This window comes from Bombina bombina, chromosome 1, assembly GCF_027579735.1.
Source record: "Bombina bombina isolate aBomBom1 chromosome 1, aBomBom1.pri, whole genome shotgun sequence".
NCBI classification, from domain to species: Eukaryota; Metazoa; Chordata; class Amphibia; order Anura; family Bombinatoridae; genus Bombina; species Bombina bombina.
The window spans coordinates 425,367,132-425,388,259 of record NC_069499.1 but is presented as its reverse complement, the minus strand read 5'-3'; the positions used below and the strand labels follow the sequence as shown (position 1 = coordinate 425,388,259).

General features: G+C 40.9%; 1 protein-coding gene across 2 annotated transcripts in view; it reads left to right on the top strand.

The window, feature by feature from the left end:
• IFIH1 (interferon induced with helicase C domain 1) overlaps positions 1–5,973 on the top strand; it is a 166,127-nt gene extending 160,154 nt beyond the window's left edge. For both annotated transcript variants that reach the window (XM_053698379.1, XM_053698377.1), the window contains exon 16: positions 5,011–5,973. In XM_053698379.1, coding sequence (XP_053554354.1) covers positions 5,011–5,205 — 195 coding nt within the window. In that variant the 3' untranslated portion in view covers positions 5,206–5,973. The remainder of the gene's footprint in view (positions 1–5,010) is intronic.
• The last annotated feature ends 15,155 nt before the right edge of the window (positions 5,974–21,128 follow it).

Below are 21,128 nucleotides of genomic sequence, written 5' to 3'. Positions count from 1 at the left end.
CTTCCTCAAAGGAAAGTTTACTACATAATATGGATTCGTACCTTGAAGTTTTATCTTCAGGCTACATAGGAATAGATAGATTTGTTTCTCTGTTTGTTATCTATCTGGGAAGCTTAAGGTTCAAAAGGCATCTTCAACTTCCTTATGTTTTAGTTGAGGAGTATTATCCGCTTGGCATATGAGACAGTGGGACACAAGCCTCCTCAGATGATTACTGCTAATTCTACGAGAGCAGTGACGTCCTCTTGGGTCTTCTAAAATGAGGTCTCTATGGATCAGATTGGTAGGGCGGCTGCATGGCCCTTCTTACATTCTTTTTCTAAAAACTTTAACAAGTTTTTGCTTCTGTTGAAGCAACCTTCGGGAGAAAGGGTTGTGCAGGCCCTTCTGTTAGCATTCTGTGTCCCCTGGAGCTTGGGTATAATTTCCCACAAGTAAGGAATGTAGCTGTGGACTCTCCCTGTATTAAGAAGGAAAACATAAATTATTCTTACCAGATAATTTCCTTTCCCTCTGTACAGGGAGAGTCCACAGCTCCCGTCCGTGTTCTCCTATGGGCGGCCCTAAATTTTAACTTGTTTTTCTGGCACCTTTTTTACCCTGATATTTCTCCTACTGTTCCTTGTTCCCTCAGCAGAATGACTGGGGGATGAGGGAAGTGGGGGAGGTATTTAAGCCTTTGGCTTGGGTGTCTTTGCCTCCTCCTGGTGTCCAGGTTCAGTATTTCCCACAAGTAAGGAAAGCAGCTGTGGACTCTCCCTGTACAGAAGGAAAGGAAATTATCTGGTAAGCATAATTTATGTTTTTTATACTGTAGCGCCAAACACCCCACCCCCAACAAATTTAGCTCAGATGTGCATCATATATTTCACACAACCAGTGGCTTGGTATGCATTGATGGATAGTAAGCCACAACTAGACAACCAGGGATGACCGATTTGTAATAAATGTATTAAATAACACATTTGGAGACCATTGGAGTGGGAAGGTAATTTTTTATTATAAAATGAGTTATTTTACTTGAACTTAAACTTGTCAATATGTCAGGGGCACTGCCTAACTGATATTTGTAGGTTTTGAGAAGATTGCCACAGTACAATAGGTGCTCTAAAAAAATAATTATAATAGACAATGAAATTGTGGTTCTTCAATGCAATAACTACCAAGGAATTTGTTAGATTTATCTTTTTTCAATATACACATACAGTATATAAGTTCCAGAGAGTATGAAAGGGGGGCTCAGTTATTTTTTTGCACACAATTTGGTCCAGGAATACCCATCATTTGAGTAAAAAATCTATAAGTTTGATTTAGCATTTTCTGCTGAGCATCTATTCATTACATACTGTAGTAATCAGCATTATGTAGTAATAAGGCTTTTTCTCCCCTAACTATTTAACCATAGAGATATTGGTGATATAGCAGGTATAGGGCTAGATTACAAGTGGAGCACTAATTTAATAGACGCACGTTAAATAACCAGCCATTACGAGTTGTTAGCTCACAGTAGCACTTTGCGCTAGACTTAATTTGTTAATGAAATAAATGTCCCTCAATTGCCCCCAAAATAAAGTGTACTGTTCATTGTTAAAAAAAAAAATATGAGCATCTTCTTTTTTTATTAAATAACTGCATGAAGCATTTATAAGGAGTTAAAGTTATAAGAGGTTAAAGTGCCTTTACATTGTGGCCTATGGGGACTGTGTTTTAACTGTTAATATATATGTATATGCTTATATACTGTACATATATATTTATGTGTTAATATGTGTATATACACAGATAAACACATACATATATATGTATATATTCATATACATATATATTTAAACCTTTCAGCCCAACACTGCACGACTTACCCCCTTTACTGCGCTAGGGTATGTGCCGTGTCTATCGGCATCAGAGCAAGGCTCCCATTGGAGCCTATGGAAGCATGGTCTCATGAGTGCAAAGGTTCTATGCAATGTGAAAGCAAGGTTGAGTTTGCATTGCACTTGATTTCTAATACCAGCACATAGTTGCGTGCGCTGGTATTACGAGTGGAGCGCAAATATCACACTCGCGAGAGTAAAAATTTGTGCTCCTCTCATAATCTGGCCCATAGTTCTTTAAGCGTATTAAATGTAGCCCTGTATTACAAGTTGAAAGTAAAGGCATTCGCTTTAGCACACGTTGGTAAAATTAATTTTAAAGTTGTAATAACACTATCTAATAAAAATTATTTAAAAAATTGCATAAAAAAGTTATAAGGGCTCAAAGACATGAGGTCTCAGGTGTTATACAAAAAGACAGGCAAAGGGCTTTAACATAGAGATACATACATACACATGTCTAAATATGTATGTGTATATAAACAGGTACCCCTCAGTTTACGCCGGGGTTAGGTTCTAGGAGGAATGGTTATAAATTGAAACCCAGTTTATAATGTAAGTCAATGGGAAGTGAGGGAGTTAGGTTCCAGGCCCCTCTCAAAATTGTCATAAGTAACACCTAATACATTATTTTTAAAGCTTTGAAATGAAGACTTTAAATGCTAAACAGCATTATAAACCTAAAAATATAGATTGTATCATAATCAAACTAAGTTTAATGAACAAAAACATTTGCTAACAGCACCTATTTAAATAATCACACAACAGACTGCATCATCATCAAACTAAGTTTAATAAACAAAAACGTTTTTTTATTTGCATTTTTCTGCTATCAGTTCTCTGCATTGTTAGATAATATTAGGTCTGCACCAATTCTATGCATTTCAATCTGCAGTGATTAATAAGCAGTTAGGCACCCTCACCTCAAGCTGCTGGACAGGAAGATAATATGGAAGTGCCTGCTAAATTTTGCTCGATAGATATGGTCTGATCTGTGCCCACAGATCAATTTAAGGCTGTTAAGTTGCATAACTTTGCTGCAAAACAAGCAGACAGCTCAACCTACTGGCTATTTTAATTAGTGTATTGCTTTCCAAAAGCTTTTCAATAGCAGTCACATTGAAAAAAAAAAAAAGGTTGTTATTCCGAAACGGCGCAAATTGAACCGGCGTAAACCGAGGGCCACCTGTATATATAATTTACACTCACCAGCCACTTTATTAGGTACACCTGTTCAATTGCTTGCTAACATAAATTGCTAATTAGCCAATCACATGGCAGCAACTCAATGCAATTAGGCATCTAGACATGGTGAAGACGACTTGCTGAAGTTCAAACCGAGCATCAGAATAGGGAAGAAAGGGGATTTAAGTGACTTTGAACGTGACATGTTTGTTGGTGCCAGATAGTATGGTCTTAGTATTTCAAAAACTTCTGATCTATTTGAATTTTCATGCACAACCATCTCTAGTGTTTACAGAGAATGGTTTGAAAAAGAGAAAATATCCAGTGAGCGTAAGTTGTGTGGAGGAAAATGCCTTGTGGATGTCAGAGGTCAGAGGAGAATGGGCAGATTCTTTCAAGATGATAGCAAGGCAACAGTAACTTAAATAACCATTTGTTACAACCAAGGTATGCAGAATACAATCTCTGAACACACAACACATCGAACCTTAAAGCAGATGGGCTACAGCAGCAGAAGTGTCACTCCTTTCAGCTAAGAACAGGAAACTGAGGCTACAATTCGCACAGGCTCGCCAAACTTGGACAATAGAAGATTGTAAAAACGTTGCCTGGTCTGATGAGTCTTGATTTCATCTGCGACATTCAGATGGTAGGGGCAGAATTTGGTGTAAACAACATGAAAGCATGGATCCATCCTGCCTTGTATCAACGGTTCAGGCTGGTGGTAGTGTAATGGTGTTGGGTATATATGTTTGGCACACTTTGGGCCCCTTAGTACCAACTGAGCATCATTTAAATGCCATGGCCTACCTGAGTATTGTCGCTGACCATGTCCATCCCTTTATGACTACAGTTTACCCATCTTTTGATGGCTACTTCCAGCAGGATAATGCACCATGTCACAAAGCTCAAATCATCTCAAACTGGTTTCTTGAACATGACAATAAGTCCACTGTACTCCAATGTCCTCCACAGTCATCAGATCTCCACCCAATATAGCACCTTTGGAATCTGGTGGAACAGGAGATTTGCAGCCAACACATCTGCAGCAACTGCGTGAAGCTTTCATGTAAATATGGACCAAAATCACTGAGGAATGTTTCCAACGCCTTGTTGAATCTATGCCACAAAGAATTAAGGCAGTTCTGAAGTCAAAAGGGGGCCCACCGTCCAACCTGGTACTAGCAAGGTGTACCTAATAAAGTGGCCAGTGAGTGTGTGTATGTGTATATATATATATATATATATATATATATATATATATATATATATATATATATATGCATTTGAGCCCTTTGCAGTCAAGTAGCTGAAAACATGAAAAATCATATTTTTGCAGTAGTCATTTTTAATAATGGTTTTAACTATATATTTACTTTAAATATTTCACATTTCAATGTTATTCACAGGGGAATATTTTCTAAATATATTTAAATAAATATATATATATGTATAGAGAGAGAGAGACAGAGAGAGAGAGATTTTACCAAAATAGATCAGACATATATAGAAATGTGTATTTATGAATAAATAGAACATATTCTTCTATGTGAAGAACATATTTTCACTTAGGGTCTGTGCACTTGAAAAAATGCGATCAGGTTTTTGCGAAATCCCCCCCCCCCCCTCCCCACTTTTCGGCTCCATTGAAGTCTATGGGGGAATACGTTAACATGGTCGCGATAGCAGAAGTTTGGCTTTTTGCTGGATTGGGTTAGACTCGTTAGAGATCGAGCAGAAACTTTTCACTTTCAACTTGTAATACGCGTGCAACTCAACGCACACAAAAAGCAAAAGCCTAGTGGGATTAACTCGCGAGCAGGAGAAAATACCACTCCACTCGTAATCCAGCCCTAAGTACTGTGTGTTTGCATATTTTTATTTTATTTTATATTCATGTATTTATATTCATAATAATTTCTATGTATGTTACTTTCATTACTTTCTTTTCCAGACCTGGGGGCCAATAATGGTATACAAAGGATTTAAGCTACCATGCTTGAAAATTTGTAACTTTGTTGTTAAATATGACGACAAAAAAGAAGCTACTAATACCTATAACCAGTGGAGTGAATTACCAATCCGTTTCCCAGCCTTTGATTACAGCGGTCCCTTTAGTTTAAGTGATGATGATGAGGATGACGAATAGGACATCAAAGGGAACCTCATGTATTCTCCATTAATAAAGACATATTTGTTTTAATTATATGTTCTTAACATTTTCCAGCATATGGACCAAAACTTTGCACTTTAAATTTAGACTGCATGTTGTAAAAATACTCAATGCTACGTGCAACGTTACAGAATTGAATTATATATATAATTTCTATAGCTAATGTATTACGGTATTTTGCAAATATGAATATTTAAAAATGGTATTTTTTAAATAATATATATATTCATTCTATAGTCATATTTCAGGATTAGTTTGGAATGTATTACTTTATTTTTGCTTCGGAATGGTAAAATAATAGTGTTTGTTACAGATAGGCTGTATTTGTTTTGCACTAATCATGTAAAAAACAGTATGACATTTTTGTGTGGTTAACCTTATGATCTTCATGACATAATTGTGAGCGCATAGCTTTTTTTATAAAAAAAAAATTGTAATACAAAAGAAAAATACACAGAAATTGTTATATAATAGATGTTACATCTTCTCATTCAGGGCCAGATTATCTAAAGCTATTTTGGCTTACAAGATTCTCTTAGAGTCATTGGAATTCTCTAAGGCAGTTTTTACCTTGAGAAAAGTCTCACAAAGGAATGTTCCTAGCCTTTAAGTATGTGAAGCAGATGCACATATTACAATAAGGCCCACAAAAAAATCATAATTTAAAATGTATGAATGAATAAATGAAATCTTTAAATAAATGATGGAGTAAAAAATTGTTAATAAAGCGTTCTCTATTTTTTACACACTGTGTGACTTTATTGCTCTTTCAGCTACATGCCACATGAGACCCCATCATTCAGTTATATCAGACTGTTTCTGTCTCTCTCCCTTTCTTCTTCCTTACTTTCTTTCCTTCTTTCTCTCTATTTCTCTCTTTTCTTTCTCTTTCTTTCTTTTTCTTGTCTCTTATGTCTCTGTGTACTCTTTCTGTCTCTCTGTTTCTGTCAATCCTATTTCACTCTCTCTGTCTCTCCATTATGCGGACCCTTGTATGAGCATTCTTCACTCAATTCTCTAAAACAGACCTGGAAATCCCAGCTAGTGGGAAGCTGTCTCCCATAAATATTAATAAATAACTTTTTTTAATTACATACAAAGCATGTTGCTTTCTGCATAGTTTACCATATAAAGATATGATCTGCAGGTGTAATATGCTTGGACCAGAAAGACCAGAAAGACATATGGGACACACAGACTAAATTAGGATTTCTCCAACATTGGTGTGTCCGGTCCACGGCGTCATCCTTACGTGTGGGAATATCTCTTCCCCAACAGGAAATGGCAAAGAGTCCCAGCAAAGCTGGCCATATAGTCCCTCCTAGGCTCCACCCACCCCAGTCATTCTCTTTGCCGTTGCACAGGCAAGAGTTTTTGGTGTTTAAATGTAGTTTTTTATTCTTCTATCAAGTGTTTGTTATTTTAAAATAGTGCTGGTATGTACTATTTACTCTGAAACAGAAAAGGATGAAGATTTCTGTTTGTGAGAGGAAGATGATTTTAGCAGACAGTAACGAAAATCGATTGCTGTTTCCACATAGGACTGTTGAGAAGAAGTAACTTCAGTTGGGGGAAACAGTTAGCAGACTTTTCTGCTTAAGGTATGACTAGCCATAGACTGTGTAATGCTGGAAGGCTGTCATTTCCCCTCATGGGGACCGGTAAGCCATTTTCTTAGTCTCAAACAGAATAAAGGGCTTAATATGGGCTATAAAACTGGTAGACATTTTATGGGCTAAATCGATTGCTTTATTTGGACATTTTATACATGTTTATGCTGATAATTCACATTTATAAACTTGGGGAACGTTTTTTAACGCCAGGCACTATGTTAGGCACCTTTTCCAGTCAGGGAGGGCCTTCCCAGTTGTAGGCTGAGCCTCATTTTCGCGCCATTACTGCGCAGTTGTTTTTGAGAGCAAGACATGCAGATGCATGTGTGAGGATCTGAAAGTAGCTGGAAAAGTTTCTAGAAGGCGTCATTTGGTATCGTATTCCCCTCTGGGCTTGGTTAGGTCTCAGCAAAGGCTGTAGCTGGGACTGTATAGGGGTTAAATTTGTAAACGGCTCCGGTTCCGTTATTTTAAGGGATAAAGCTCTGAAAATTGGTGTGCAATACTCTTAATGCTTTAAGACACTGTGGTGAAATTTTGGTAATTTTTTAACAATTCCTTCATACTTTTTCACATATTCAGTAATAAAGTGTTTCTGTTTAAAATTTAAAGAGACAGTAACGGTTTTGTTTTAAAACGTTTTTTGTGCTTTATTGACAAGTTTACGCCTGTTTAACATGTCTGTGCCTTCGGATAAGCTATGTTCTATATGTATGAAAGCCATTGTGTCTCCCCATTTAAATTTGTGTGATAATTGTGCCATAGCGTCCAAACAAAGTAAGGACAGTACTGCCAAAGATAATGAAATTGCCCAAGATGATTCCTCAGATGAGGGGAGTAGACATGATACTACATCATCTCCTACTGTGTCTACACCAGTTTTGCCCACGCAGGAGGCCCCTAGTACATCTAGCGCGCCAATGCTTATTACCATGCAACAATTGACGGCTGTAATGGATAACTCCATAGCAAATATTTTATCCAAAATGCCTGCATATCAGAGAAAGCGCGATTGCTCTGTTTTAAACACTGAAGAGCAGGAGGGCGCTGATGATAATTGTTCTGTCATTCCCTCACACCAATCTGAAGTGGCCATGAGGGAGGTTTTGTCAGATGGGGAAATTTCAGACTCAGGAAAAATTTCTCAACAAGCTGAACCTGATGTTGTGACATTTAAATTTAAATTAGAGCATCTCCGCGCACTGCTTAAGGAGGTGTTATCTACTCTGGATGATTGTGACAACTTGGTCATTCCAGAGAAATTATGCAAGATGGACAAGTTTCTAGAGGTTCCGGTGCACCCCAAAGCTTTTCCTATACCCAAGCGGGTGGCGGACATAGTGAATAAGGAGTGGAAGAAGCCTGGCATACCTTTTGTTCCCCCCCCCTATATTTAAGAAATTATTTCCTATGGTCGACCCCAGAAAGGACTTATGGCAGACAGTCCCTAAGGTCGAGGGGGCAGTTTCTACTCTAAACAAGCGCACTACTATTCCTATCGAGGATAGTTGTGCTTTCAAAGATCCTATGGATAAAAAATTGGAAGGTTTGCTTAAAAAGATTTTTGTACAGCAAGGTTACCTTCTACAACCCATTTCGTGCATTGTTCCTGTCACTACAGCAGCGTGGTTCTGGTTCGAGGAACTAGAAAAGTCGCTCAGTAGAGAGACTCCATATGAGGAGGTTATGGACAGAGTTCACGCACTTAAGTTGGCTAACTCTTTTATTTTAGATGCCGCTTTGCAATTAGCTAGATTAGCGGCGAAAAATTCAGGGTTTGCAATTGTGGCGCGCAGAGCGCTTTGGCTAAAGTCTTGGTCAGCGGATGTATCATCCAAGACAAAATTGCTTAACATCCCTTTCAAAGGTAAAACTCTATTTGGACCAGAATTGAAAGAGATTATCTCAGACATCACTGGGGGAAAGGGCCACACCCTTCCTCAAGATAGGCCTTTCAAGGCCAAGAATAAGTCTAATTTTCGTTCCTTTCGCAATTTCAGGAACGGACCGGCCTCTAATTCTGCATCCTCTAAGCAAGAGGGTAATGCCTCACAGCCCAAACCAGCCTGGAAGCCTATGCAAGGCTGGAACAAGGGTAAGCAGGCCAAGAAGCCTGCTGCTGCTAACAAAACAGCATGAAGGAGTAGCCCCCGATCCGGGACCGGATCTAGTAGGGGGCAGACTCTCTCTCTTTGCTCAGACTTGGGCAAGAGATGTTCAGGATCCCTGGGCACTAGAAATAGTTTCTCAGGGTTATCTTCTGGAATTCAGGGAACTACCCCCATGGGGAAGGTTCCACATGTCTCACTTATCCTTAAACCAAATAAAGAGACAGGCGTTCTTACATTGTGTAGAAGACCTGTTAAAGATGGGAGTGATACACCCAGTTCCAATAAAGGAACAAGGGATGGGATTTTATTCAAATCTGTTCGTAGTTCCCAAAAAAGAGGGAACTTTCAGACCAATTTTGGATTTGAAGATCCTAAACAAATTTCTCAGGGTACCATCGTTCAAGATGGAAACCATTCGAACGATTCTACCCACTATCCAGGAAGGTCAATTTATGACTACCGTGGATCTAAAGGATGCGTACCTACATATTCCTATCCACAAAGAACATCATCAGTTCCTAAGGTTCGCCTTTCTGGACGAACATTACCAGTTTGTGGCCCTCCCATTCGGGTTAGCCACTGCTCCAAGGGCGTCGTCCCTGTCAAAAGCAAAGGCTCATACAGACATCGTTCTGGCCTTTCTCAGATCTCACGGATGGAAGGTGAACATAGAAAAAAGTTCTCTGTCTCCGTCAACAAGAGTTCCCTTCTTGGGAACAATAATAGATTCCTTAGAAATGAGGATTTTTATGACAGAGGTCAGAAAGTCAAAACTTCTAAGCACTTGTCAAGTTCTTCATTCTGTTCCACGTCCTTTCATAGCGCAGTGCATGGAAGTAGTAGGGTTGATGGTTGCAGCAATGGACATAGTTCCTTTTGCACGAATTCATCTAAGACCATTACAACTGTGCATGCTCAAACAGTGGAATGGGGACTATACAGACTTGTCTCCAATGATTCAAGTAGATCAGAAGACCAGAGATTCACTCCGTTGGTGGCTGACCCTGGACCATCTATCCCAGGGAATGAGCTTCCGCAGACCAGAGTGGGTCATTGTCATGACCGACGCCAGTCTAGTGGGCTGGGGCGCGGTCTGGGAATCCCTGAAAGCTCAGGGACTATGGTCTCGGGAAGAGTCTCTTCTCCCGATAAACATTCTGGAACTAAGAGCGATCTTCAATGCTCTCAGGGCTTGGCCTCAGCTAGCAAAGGCCAGATTCATAAGATTCCAATCAGACAACATGACAACCGTTGCGTATATCAATCATCAGGGGGGAACAAGGAGTTCCCTGGCGATGAAAGAAGTGACCAAAATAATTCAATGGGCGGAGGATCACTCCTGCCACCTATCTGCGATCCACATCCCTGGTGTGGAAAACTGGGAAGCGGATTATCTGAGTCGTCAGACATTCCATCCGGGGGAGTGGGAACTCCACCCGGAGATCTTTGCCCAACTAACTCAATTATGGGGCATTCCATACATGGATCTGATGGCGTCTCGTCAGAACTTCAAGGTTCCTTGCTACGGGTCCAGATCCAGGGATCACAAGGCGACTCTAGTAGATGCACTAGTAGCACCTTGGACCTTCAACCTAGCTTATATATTTCCACCGTTTCCTCTCATTCCCAGGCTGGTAGCCAGGATCAAACAGGAGAGGGCCTCGGTGATCTTGATAGCTCCTGCGTGGCCACGCAGGACTTGGTATGCAGACCTGGTGAATATGTCATCGGTTCCACCATGGAAGCTACCTTTGAGACAGGACCTTCTTGTTCAGGGTCCATTCGAACATCCAAATCTGGTCTCCCTCCAGCTGACGGCTTGGAGATTGAACGCTTGATTCTATCAAAGCGTGGGTTTTCAGATTCTGTGATAGATACTCTGGTTCAGGCCAGAAAACCGGTAACTAGAAAAATTTACCATAAAATATGGAAAAGATATATCTGTTGGTGTGAATCCAAAGGATTCCCATGGAATAAGATAAAAATTCCTAAGATTCTCTCCTTTCTACAAGAAGGTTTGGCAAAAGGATTATCTGCAAGTTCTCTAAAGGGACAGATCTCTGCTTTATCTGTCTTACTACACAAAAGACTGGCAGCTGTGCCAGATGTTCAAGCATTTGTTCAGGCTCTGGTTAGGATCAAGCCTGTTTACAGACCTTTGACTCCTCCCTGGAGTCTAAATCTAGTTCTTTCAGTACTTCAAGGGGTTCCGTTTGAACCTTTACATTCCATAGATATTAAGTTACTATCTTGGAAAGTTTTTTTTTTGGTTGCTATTTCTTCTGCTAGAAGAGTTTCAGAGTTATCTGCTCTGCAGTGTTCTCCGCCCTATCTGGTGTTCCATGCAGATAAGGTGGTTTTGCGTACTAAGCCTGGTTTTCTTCCAAAGGTTGTTTCTAACAAAAATATTAACCAGGAGATAGTTGTACCTTCTTTATGTCCGAATCCAATTTCAAAGAAGGAACGTTTGTTACACAATTTGGACGTAGTCCGTGCTCTAAAATTCTATTTAGAGGCTACAAAAGATTTCAGACAAACATCTTCTTTGTTTGTTGTCTATTCTGGTAAAAGGAGAGGTCAAAAAGCGACTTCTACCTCTCTTTCCTTTTGGCTTAAAAGCATCATCCGATTGGCTTATGAGACTGCCGGACGGCAGCCTCCGGAAAGAATCACAGCTCACTCCACTAGGGCTGTGGCTTCCACATGGGCCTTCAAGAACGAGGCTTCTGTTGACCAGATATGTAAGGCAGCGACTTGGTCTTCACTGCACACTTTTGCCAAATTTTACAAATTTGATACTTTTGCTTCTTCGGAGGCTATTTTTGGGAGAAAGGTTTTGCAAGCCGTGGTGCCTTCCGTTTAGGTAACCTGATTTGCTCCCTCCCTTCATCCGTGTCCTAAAGCTTTGGTATTGGTTCCCACAAGTAAGGATGATGCCGTGGACCGGACACACCAATGTTGGAGAAAACAGAATTTATGCTTACCTGATAAATTACTTTTTCCAACAGTGTGTCCGGTCCACGGCCCGCCCTGGTTTTTTAATCAGGTCTGATGAATTATTTTCTCTAACTACAGTCACCACGGTACCATATGGTTTCTCCTAAATGTTTCCTCCTGTCCGTCGGTCGAATGACTGGGGTGGGCGGAGCCTAGGAGGGACTATATGGCCAGCTTTGCTGGGACTCTTTGCCATTTCCTGTTGGGGAAGAGATATTCCCACAAGTAAGGATGACGCCGTGGACCGGACACACCGTTGGAGAAAGTAATTTATCAGGTAAGCATAAATTCTGTTTTTAATGAAATTACATTGTATATTAAATTGTACATTAAAGGTATATGAAACACATTTTTTTTATTTCATGCAATTTAAAAAAAGTTTCTAATTTACTTCTATTATAAAAAAATTCTTTGCTCAAGGAGGTAAGCTCAGGAGTGTGCAAGCGTCTGGAATACTATATTGTGTATCTCTTCAACAAAAATACGACAACAAGCACATTTGGAAACTTTTTTATACTTTATGCTCTGTCTGAATCAAAACATTTTTTTGGGGGGTTTCATATCCTTTTAAATACTTCACTGTGTATATTAAATACAATTTCTTCTGTTAAGTGTGATCAGTCCACGGGTCATCATTACTTCTGGGATATTACTCCTCCCCAACAGGAAGTGCAAGAGGATTCACCCAGCAGAGCTGCATATAGCTCCTCCCCTCTACGTCACTCCCAGTCATTCTCTTGCACCCAACGACTAGATAGGATGTGTGAGAGGACTATGGTGATTATACTTAGTTTTATATCTTCAATCAAAAGTTTGTTATTTTAAAATAGCACCGGAGTGTGTTATTATCTCTCTGGCAGAGTTTGAAGAAGAATCTACCAGAGTTTTTGTTATGATTTTAGCCGGAGTAGTTAAGATCATATTGCTGTTTCTCGGCCATCTGAGGAGAGGTAAACTTCAGATCAGGGGACAGCGGGCAGATGAATCTGCATAGAGGTATGTAGCAGTTTTTATTTTCTGACAATGGAATTGATGAGAAAATCCTGCCATACCGATATAATGTCATGTATGTATACTTTAAACTTCAGTATTCTGGGGAATGGTACTTCACTAGAATTACACTGTAAGAAATACATAAAGCTGTTTAATAACTAGAGATTATGTTTAACGTTTTTGCTGGAATGTAAAATCGTTTTCATTTACTGAGGTACTGAGTGAATAAATGTTTGGGCACTATTTTTCCACTTGGCAGTTGCTTAATCTGTTTTCTGACAGTTTCTGTTCTCCCTCACTGCTGTGTGTGAGGGGGAGGGGCCGTTTTTTGGCGCTTTTACTACGCATCAAATATTTCAGTCAGCAACTCATTGTATTCCCTGCATGATCCGGTTCATCTCTACAGAGCTCAGGGGTCTTCAAAACTTATTTTAAGGGAGGTAATTTCTCTCAGCAGAGCTGTGAGAATTATAGTTTGACTGAGATAAAAAACGTTTATTCTGTAATTTGTTTCCTGCTTTCAGAATTTGTTATCTTTGCTAATGGGATTAAACCTTTGCTAAAGTTGTGTTATTTACAAGGATTGAGGCTATAACTGTTTCAATTTATTAATTTTCAACTGTCATAGATCTTCTGTGCTTCTTAAAGGCACAGTACGTTTTAATATTATTCTAATTGAATTGTATTTCCAAGTTACAAGTTTATTGCTAGTGTGTTAAACATGTCTGATTCAGAGGATGATACCTGTGTCATTTGTTGCAATGCCAAAGTGGAGCCCAATAGAAATTTATGTACTAACTGTATTGATGCTACTTTAAATAAAAGTCAATCTGTACAAATTGAACAAATTTCACCAAACAACGAGGGGAGAGTTATGCCGACTAACTCGCCTCACGTGTCAGTACCTACATCTCCCGCTCAGAGGGAGGTGCGTGATATTGTAGCGCCGAGTACATCTGGGCGGCCATTACAAATCACATTACAGGATATGGCTACTGTTATGACTGAGGTTTTGGCTAAATTACCAGAACTAAGAGGTAAGCGTGATCACTCTGGGGTGAGAACAGAGTGCGCTGATAATATTAGGGCCATGTCAGACACTGCGTCACAGGTGGCAGAACATGAGGACGGAGAACTTCATTCTGTGGGTGACGGTTCTGATCCAAACAGACTGGATTCAGATATTTCAAATTTTAAATTTAAACTGGAAAACCTCCGTGTATTACTAGGGGAGGTGTTAGCGGCTCTGAATGATTGTAACACAGTTGCAATACCAGAGAAAATGTGTAGGTTGGATAAATATTTTGCGGGTACCGACGAGTACTGAAGTTTTTCCTATACCTAAGAGACTTACTGAAATTGTTACTAAGGAGTGGGATAGACCCGGTGTGCCGTTCTCACCCCCTCCGATATTTAGAAAAATGTTTCCAATAGACGCCATCACAAGGGACTTATGGCAAACGGTCCCTAAGGTGGAGGGAGCAGTTTCTACCTTAGCTAAGCGTACCACTATCCCGGTGGAGGATAGCTGTGCTTTTTCAGATCCAATGGATAAAAAATTAGAGGGTTACCTTAAGAAAATGTTTGTTCAACAAGGTTTTATATTGCAACCCCTTGCATGCATTGCGCCGATCACGGCTGCAGCGGCATTCTGGATTGAGTCTCTGGAAGAGAACATTGGTTCAGCTACTCTGGACGACATTACGGACAGGCTTAGAGTCCTTAAACTAGCTAATTCATTCATTTCGGAGGCCGTAGTACATCTTACTAAACTTACGGCGAAGAATTCAGGATTCGCCATTCAGGCACGCAGGGCGCTGTGGCTAAAATCCTGGTCAGCTGATGTTACTTCTAAGTCTAAATTGCTTAATATACCTTTCAAAGGGCAGACCTTATTCGGGCCCGGGTTGAAAGAGATTATCGCTGACATTACAGGAGGTAAAGGCCATGCCCTGCCTCAGGACAAAGCCAAAGCCAAGACTAGACAGTCTAATTTTCGTTCCTTTCGTAATTTCAAAGCAGGAGCAGCATCAACTTCCTCTGCACCAAAACAGGAAGGAGCTGTTGCTCGCTACAGACAAGGCTGGAAACCTAACCAGTCCTGGAACAAGGGCAAGCAGACTAGGAAACCTGCTGCTGCCCCTAAAACAGCATGAATTGAGGGCCCCCGATCCGGGATCGGATCTAGTGGGGGGCAGACTTTCTCTCTTCGCCCAGGCTTGGGCAAGAGATGTTCAGGATCCCTGGGCGCTAGAGATAATATCTCAGGGATACCTTCTGGACTTCAAATACTCTCCTCCAAGAGAGAGATTTCATCTGTCAAGATTGTCAACAATCCAGACAAAGAAAGAGGCGTTTCTACGCTGCGTACAAGAGCTCTTGTTAATGGGAGTAATCCATCCAGTTCCACGATCGGAACAGGGACAGGGGTTTTACTCAAATCTGTTTGTGGTTCCCAAAAAAGAGGGAACTTTCAGACCAATCCTGGACTTAAAGATCCTAAACAAATTCCTAAGAGTTCCATCGTTCAAGATGGAGACTATTCGGACAATTTTATCTATGATCCAAGAGGGTCAGTACATGACCACTGTAGATTTAAAAGATGCTTACCTTCACATACCGATTCACAAAGATCATTATCGGTACCTAAGGTTTGCCTTCCTAGACAGGCATTACCAGTTTGTGGCTCTTCCATTCGGATTGGCTACAGCTCCAAGAATCTTCACAAAGGTTCTGGGTGCTCTTCTGGCGGTACTAAGACCGCGGGGAATCTCGGTAGCTCCATACCTAGACGACATTCTGATACAAGCTTCAAGCTTTCAAACTGCCAAGTCTCATACAGAGTTAGTGCTGGCATTTCTAAGGTCACATGGATGGAAGGTGAACGAAAAGAAAAGTTCACTCGTTCCACTCACAAGAGTTCCCTTCCTGGGGACTCTTATAGATTCTGTAGAAATGAAGATTTACCTGACAGAGGACAGGCTAACAAGACTTCAAAGTGCTTGCCGCACCCTTCATTCCATTCAACACCCGTCAGTGGCTCAATGCATGGAGGTAATCGGCTTAATGGTAGCGGCAATGGACATAGTTCCCTTTGCACGCTTACACCTCAGACCACTGCAACTGTGCATGCTAAGTCAGTGGAATGGGGATTACTCAGACTTATCCCCTTCTCTGAATCTGGATCAAGAGACCAGAAATTCTCTTCTATGGTGGCTTTCTCGGCCACATCTGTCCAGGGGGATGCCATTCAGCAGACCAGACTGGACAATTGTAACAACAGACGCCAGCCTTCTAGGTTGGGGTGCCGTCTGGAATTCTCTGAAGGCTCAGGGACAATGGAGTCAGGAGGAGAGTCTCCTGCCAATAAACATTCTGGAATTGAGAGCAGTTCTCAATGCCCTCCTGGCTTGGCCCCAGTTGACAACTCGGGGGTTCATCAGGTTTCAGTCGGACAACATCACAACTGTAGCTTACATCAACCATCAGGGAGGGACAAGAAGCTCCCTAGCTATGATGGAAGTATCAAAGATAATTCGCTGGGCAGAGTCTCACTCTTGCCACCTGTCAGCAATCCACATCCCGGGAGTGGAGAACTGGGAGGCGGATTTCTTAAGTCGTCAGACTTTTCATCCGGGGGAGTGGGAACTTCATCCGGAGGTCTTTGCCCAAATACTTCGACGTTGGGGCAAACCAGAGATAGATCTCATGGCGTCTCGAAAGAACGCCAAGCTTCCTCGTTACGGGTCCAGATCCAGGGATCCAGGAGCAGTCCTGATAGATGCTCTGACAGCACCTTGGGACTTCAGGATGGCTTACGTGTTTCCACCCTTCCCGTTGCTTCCTCGATTGATTGCCAGAATCAAACAAGAGAGAGCATCAGTGATTCTAATAGCACCTGCGTGGCCATGCAGGACTTGGTATGCAGACCTGGTGGACATGTCATCCTGTCCACCTTGGTCTCTACCTCTGAAACAGGACCTTCTGATACAGGGTCCCTTCAAACATCAAAATCTAACTTCTCTGAAGCTGACTGCTTGGAAATTGAACGCTTGATTTTATCAAGACGTGGGTTTTCTGAGTCAGTTATTGATACCTTAATACAGGCTAGGAAACCTGTTACCAGAAAGATTTACCATAAGATATGGCGTAAATACCTATATTGGTGTGAATCCAAAGGTTACTCTTGGAGTAAGGTTAGGATTCCTAGGATATTGTCTTTTCTACAAGAAGGTTTAGAAAAGGGTTTATCTGCTAGTTCATTAAAGGGACAGATCTCAGCTCTGTCCATTCTGTTACACAAACGTCAGTCAGAAGTTCCTGACGTCCAGGCTTTTTGTCAGGCTTTGGCCAGGATTAAGCCTGTGTTTAAAACTGTTGCTCCACCATGGAGTTTAAACCTTGTTCTTAATGTTTTAAAGGGCGTTCCGTTTGAACCCCTTCATTCCATTGATATAAAGTTGTTATCTTGGAAAGTTCTATTTTTAATGGCTATTTCCTCGGCTCGAAGAGTCTCTGAATTATCAGCCTTACATTGTGATTCTCCTTATTTGATTTTTCATTCGTATAAGGTAGTCCTGCGTACTAAACCTGGGTTCTTACCTAAGGTAGTTACTAACAGGAATATCAATCAAGAGATTGTTGTTCCTTCTTTATGCCCAAATCCTTCTTCAAAGAAGGAACGTCTACTGCACAACCTGGATGTAGTCCGTGCTCTAAAATTTTACTTACAGGCAACTAAGGAATTTCGACAAACGTCTTCTCTGTTTGTCATTTACTCTGGGCAGAGGAGAGGTCAAAAAGCTTCCGCTACCTCTCTTTCTTTTTGGCTTCGTAGCATAATTCGTTTAGCTTATGAGACTGCTGGACAGCAGCCTCCTGAAAGAATTACAGCTCATTCTACTAGAGCTGTGGCTTCCACTTGGGCCTTCAAGAATGAGGCCTCTGTTGAACAGATTTGCAAGGCTGCAACTTGGTCTTCGCTTCATACTTTTTCCAAATTTTACAAATTTGACACTTTTGCTTCATCGGAGGCTATTTTTGGGAGAAAGGTTCTTCAGGCAGTGGTTCCTTCTGTATAAAGAGCCTGCCTATCCCTCCCGTCATCCGTGTACTTTTGCTTTGGTATTGGTATCCCAGAAGTAATGATGACCCGTGGACTGATCACACTTAACAGAAGAAAACATAATTTATGCTTACCTGATAAATTCCTTTCTTCTGTAGTGTGATCAGTCCACAGCCCGCCCTGTTTTTAAGGCAGGTAAATATTTTTTAATTTATACTCCAGTCACCACTTCACCCTTGGCTTTTCCTTTCTCGTTGGTCCTTGGTCGAATGACTGGGAGTGACGTAGAGGGGAGGAGCTATATGCAGCTCTGCTGGGTGAATCCTCTTGCACTTCCTGTTGGGGAGGAGTAATATCCCAGAAGTAATGATGACCCGTGGACTGATCACACTACAGAAGAAAGGAATTTATCAGGTAAGCATAAATTATGTTTTTTATAAAGTAATGTAATTTGGCATTGTGATGCATATTTGTAATATGAATGTTAATGCATGCTATTAATAAGAATTGTAATGCATAATATGATGCTGATTTTTACATTGTACTTTCAAAACACTTCTTTTTTTTATAACTTTATTTGTGAAATAATGCCTGGAATTGTCAAGACATATACTGTAGGCTACAGTTTTTAAGCAGCAGAAACAAACTTGTTTGTTTGGGGTGATTGACAGACCCTGCTGTAGCGAGATTGATTGTGCGAGAGCAGGCACAGGGCTGCTAAATTATTTATTTGTGCAGTATTACACAAGGAGAACATATGTTAATTAATAGACGGGTGCAGGGCTGGGTCAAAGAATGCAATGATGCCCTCCCAGAAGTAACATTACTGATTTGCATATCACCCTACTAACCTGGTCTCTGACCTTACTAAGCCTCCCTACCTGTATGTAACCAATGCACAATTGTGGCATAAGTGGGAAGGAAGTTAGGGGAGAGATGTGCTTGTCCGACCTTAAATGTCGCCCCTGACATTTTTTCTTTGTGAATAATGAAGTTGTGCTGCTGAGAGCCTGCAACTTCACCACATTGAGCCACAGGACAATAGTGGTCTGGGTCTGACAGTGACTGAATCAGTCACTGAAGTGCTGCCCCTTGTCAAGTTCTACCTGGGTCCATTGGACCCACTTGGTTCCATGGTTGAGCCGTCCATGACGGGGTCGGACTACTATTCAAACAGTGCAGCAGGATCAACTTTCTCTCTAGTAAGATAACTGTGTTATCAACCCTATGCCATTTTCCTATAATTTCCCCTTCCTGCTCAGTGTTGCCACCTCAGCCATGTTTTCCTGGACACATGAGTTACACATGTTGCAGGGTAAGCAGGGCGGAACATGGATTATGCCTCTGGACATCACATGAATAGTGCTGATCTGATGCATAATATGATGCTGATTTTTACATTGTACTTTCAAAACACTTCTTTTTTTTATAACTTTATTTGTGAAATAATGCCTGGAATTGTCAAGACATATACTGTAGGCTACAGTTTTTAAGCAGCAGAAACAAACTTGTTTGTTTGGGGTGATTGACAGACCCTGCTGTAGCGAGATTGATTGTGCGAGAGCAGGCACAGGGCTGCTAAATTATTTATTTGTGCAGTATTACACAAGGAGAACATATGTTAATTAATAGACGGGTGCAGGGCTGGGTCAAAGAATGCAATGATGCCCTCCCAGAAGTAACATTACTGATTTGCATATCACCCTACTAACCTGGTCTCTGACCTTACTAAGCCTCCCTACCTGTATGTAACCAATGCACAATTGTGGCATAAGTGGGAAGGAAGTTAGGGGAGAGATGTGCTTGTCCGACCTTAAATGTCGCCCCTGACATTTTTTCTTTGTGAATAATGAAGTTGTGCTGCTGAGAGCCTGCAACTTCACCACATTGAGCCACAGGACAATAGTGGTCTGGGTCTGACAGTGACTGAATCAGTCACTGAAGTGCTGCCCCTTGTCAAGTTCTACCTGGGTCCATTGGACCCACTTGGTTCCATGGTTGAGCCGTCCATGACGGGGTGGGACTACTATTCAAACAGTGCAGCAGGATCAACTTTCTCTCTAGTAAGATAACTGTGTTATCAACCCTATGCCATTTTCCTATAATTTCCCCTTCCTGCTCAGTGTTGCCACCTCAGCCATGTTTTCCTGGACACATGAGTTACACATGTTGCAGGGTAAGCAGGGCGGAACATGGATTATGCCTCTGGACATCACATGAATAGTGCTGATCTGATGAACATCACAATACATCCCTGCTTACCCTGCAGCATGTGTAACTCATAGGTCTCCAGCAAAACATGGCTGAGGTGGCAACCCTATTCCAGCCCCACCATTGTCAGGCCCCGCAAAATGCTTTTTGACATATTTTATTGAGAACTATACTGTGATGTTTGTGTCTCTCCTTTGCATACAGAAATGCAGGTTATGTCCGTTACACAACTTAACTTTGCCTTTATCAATAACAGATGTTTTAAGATCATTTTGCCTGAGGGGAGAGCTTTAGCAGAGCAGGTCTTGTGTCTTTCTGTCTCTCTCTCATGGTTTCTCCCTCTTGCTCTGTCTCTCCCTGTTTCTCTCTTCTCTATTTTGCTTTTTTTGTATATCTCTCTGTTGCCCTCTCTTTCTCTCTGTTTCTCTATCTCACTTTTTTTTCTCTGTTCTCTTTCTATATACCCGTATTTATCATTTTATATAGACAACTGATTTAGAGATTGCCTTTCTGGCTCTTCCCTAGCTTCATCCTCTCTCTACACCAGTATCTCCCTCCTCTACACCACACATAAAACACATATAGATACTTGCTTTTCACTTTGCATTGTATTCCATGTGTATTGATATCTATAAGTTCATTACTTTATTTGCAATTGTATATATTTTTTTGTATCTTACATTTCAGATATCACAACCTCATTAACTTCTCTCCCTTGACTTCCATGAAACATGTAGATGGAAAAATCCCTAACACCTATCTCTTGCTTGCTAACCCAACCACATTTAACCCGAGTACTATACCCAATATGAATTATTAATATATTACATTTAAATGTTCTTTGCATTCAAGAAAATGTTATATTTATAATTAAATAGATATTTCTTTTTATATATATATATATATATA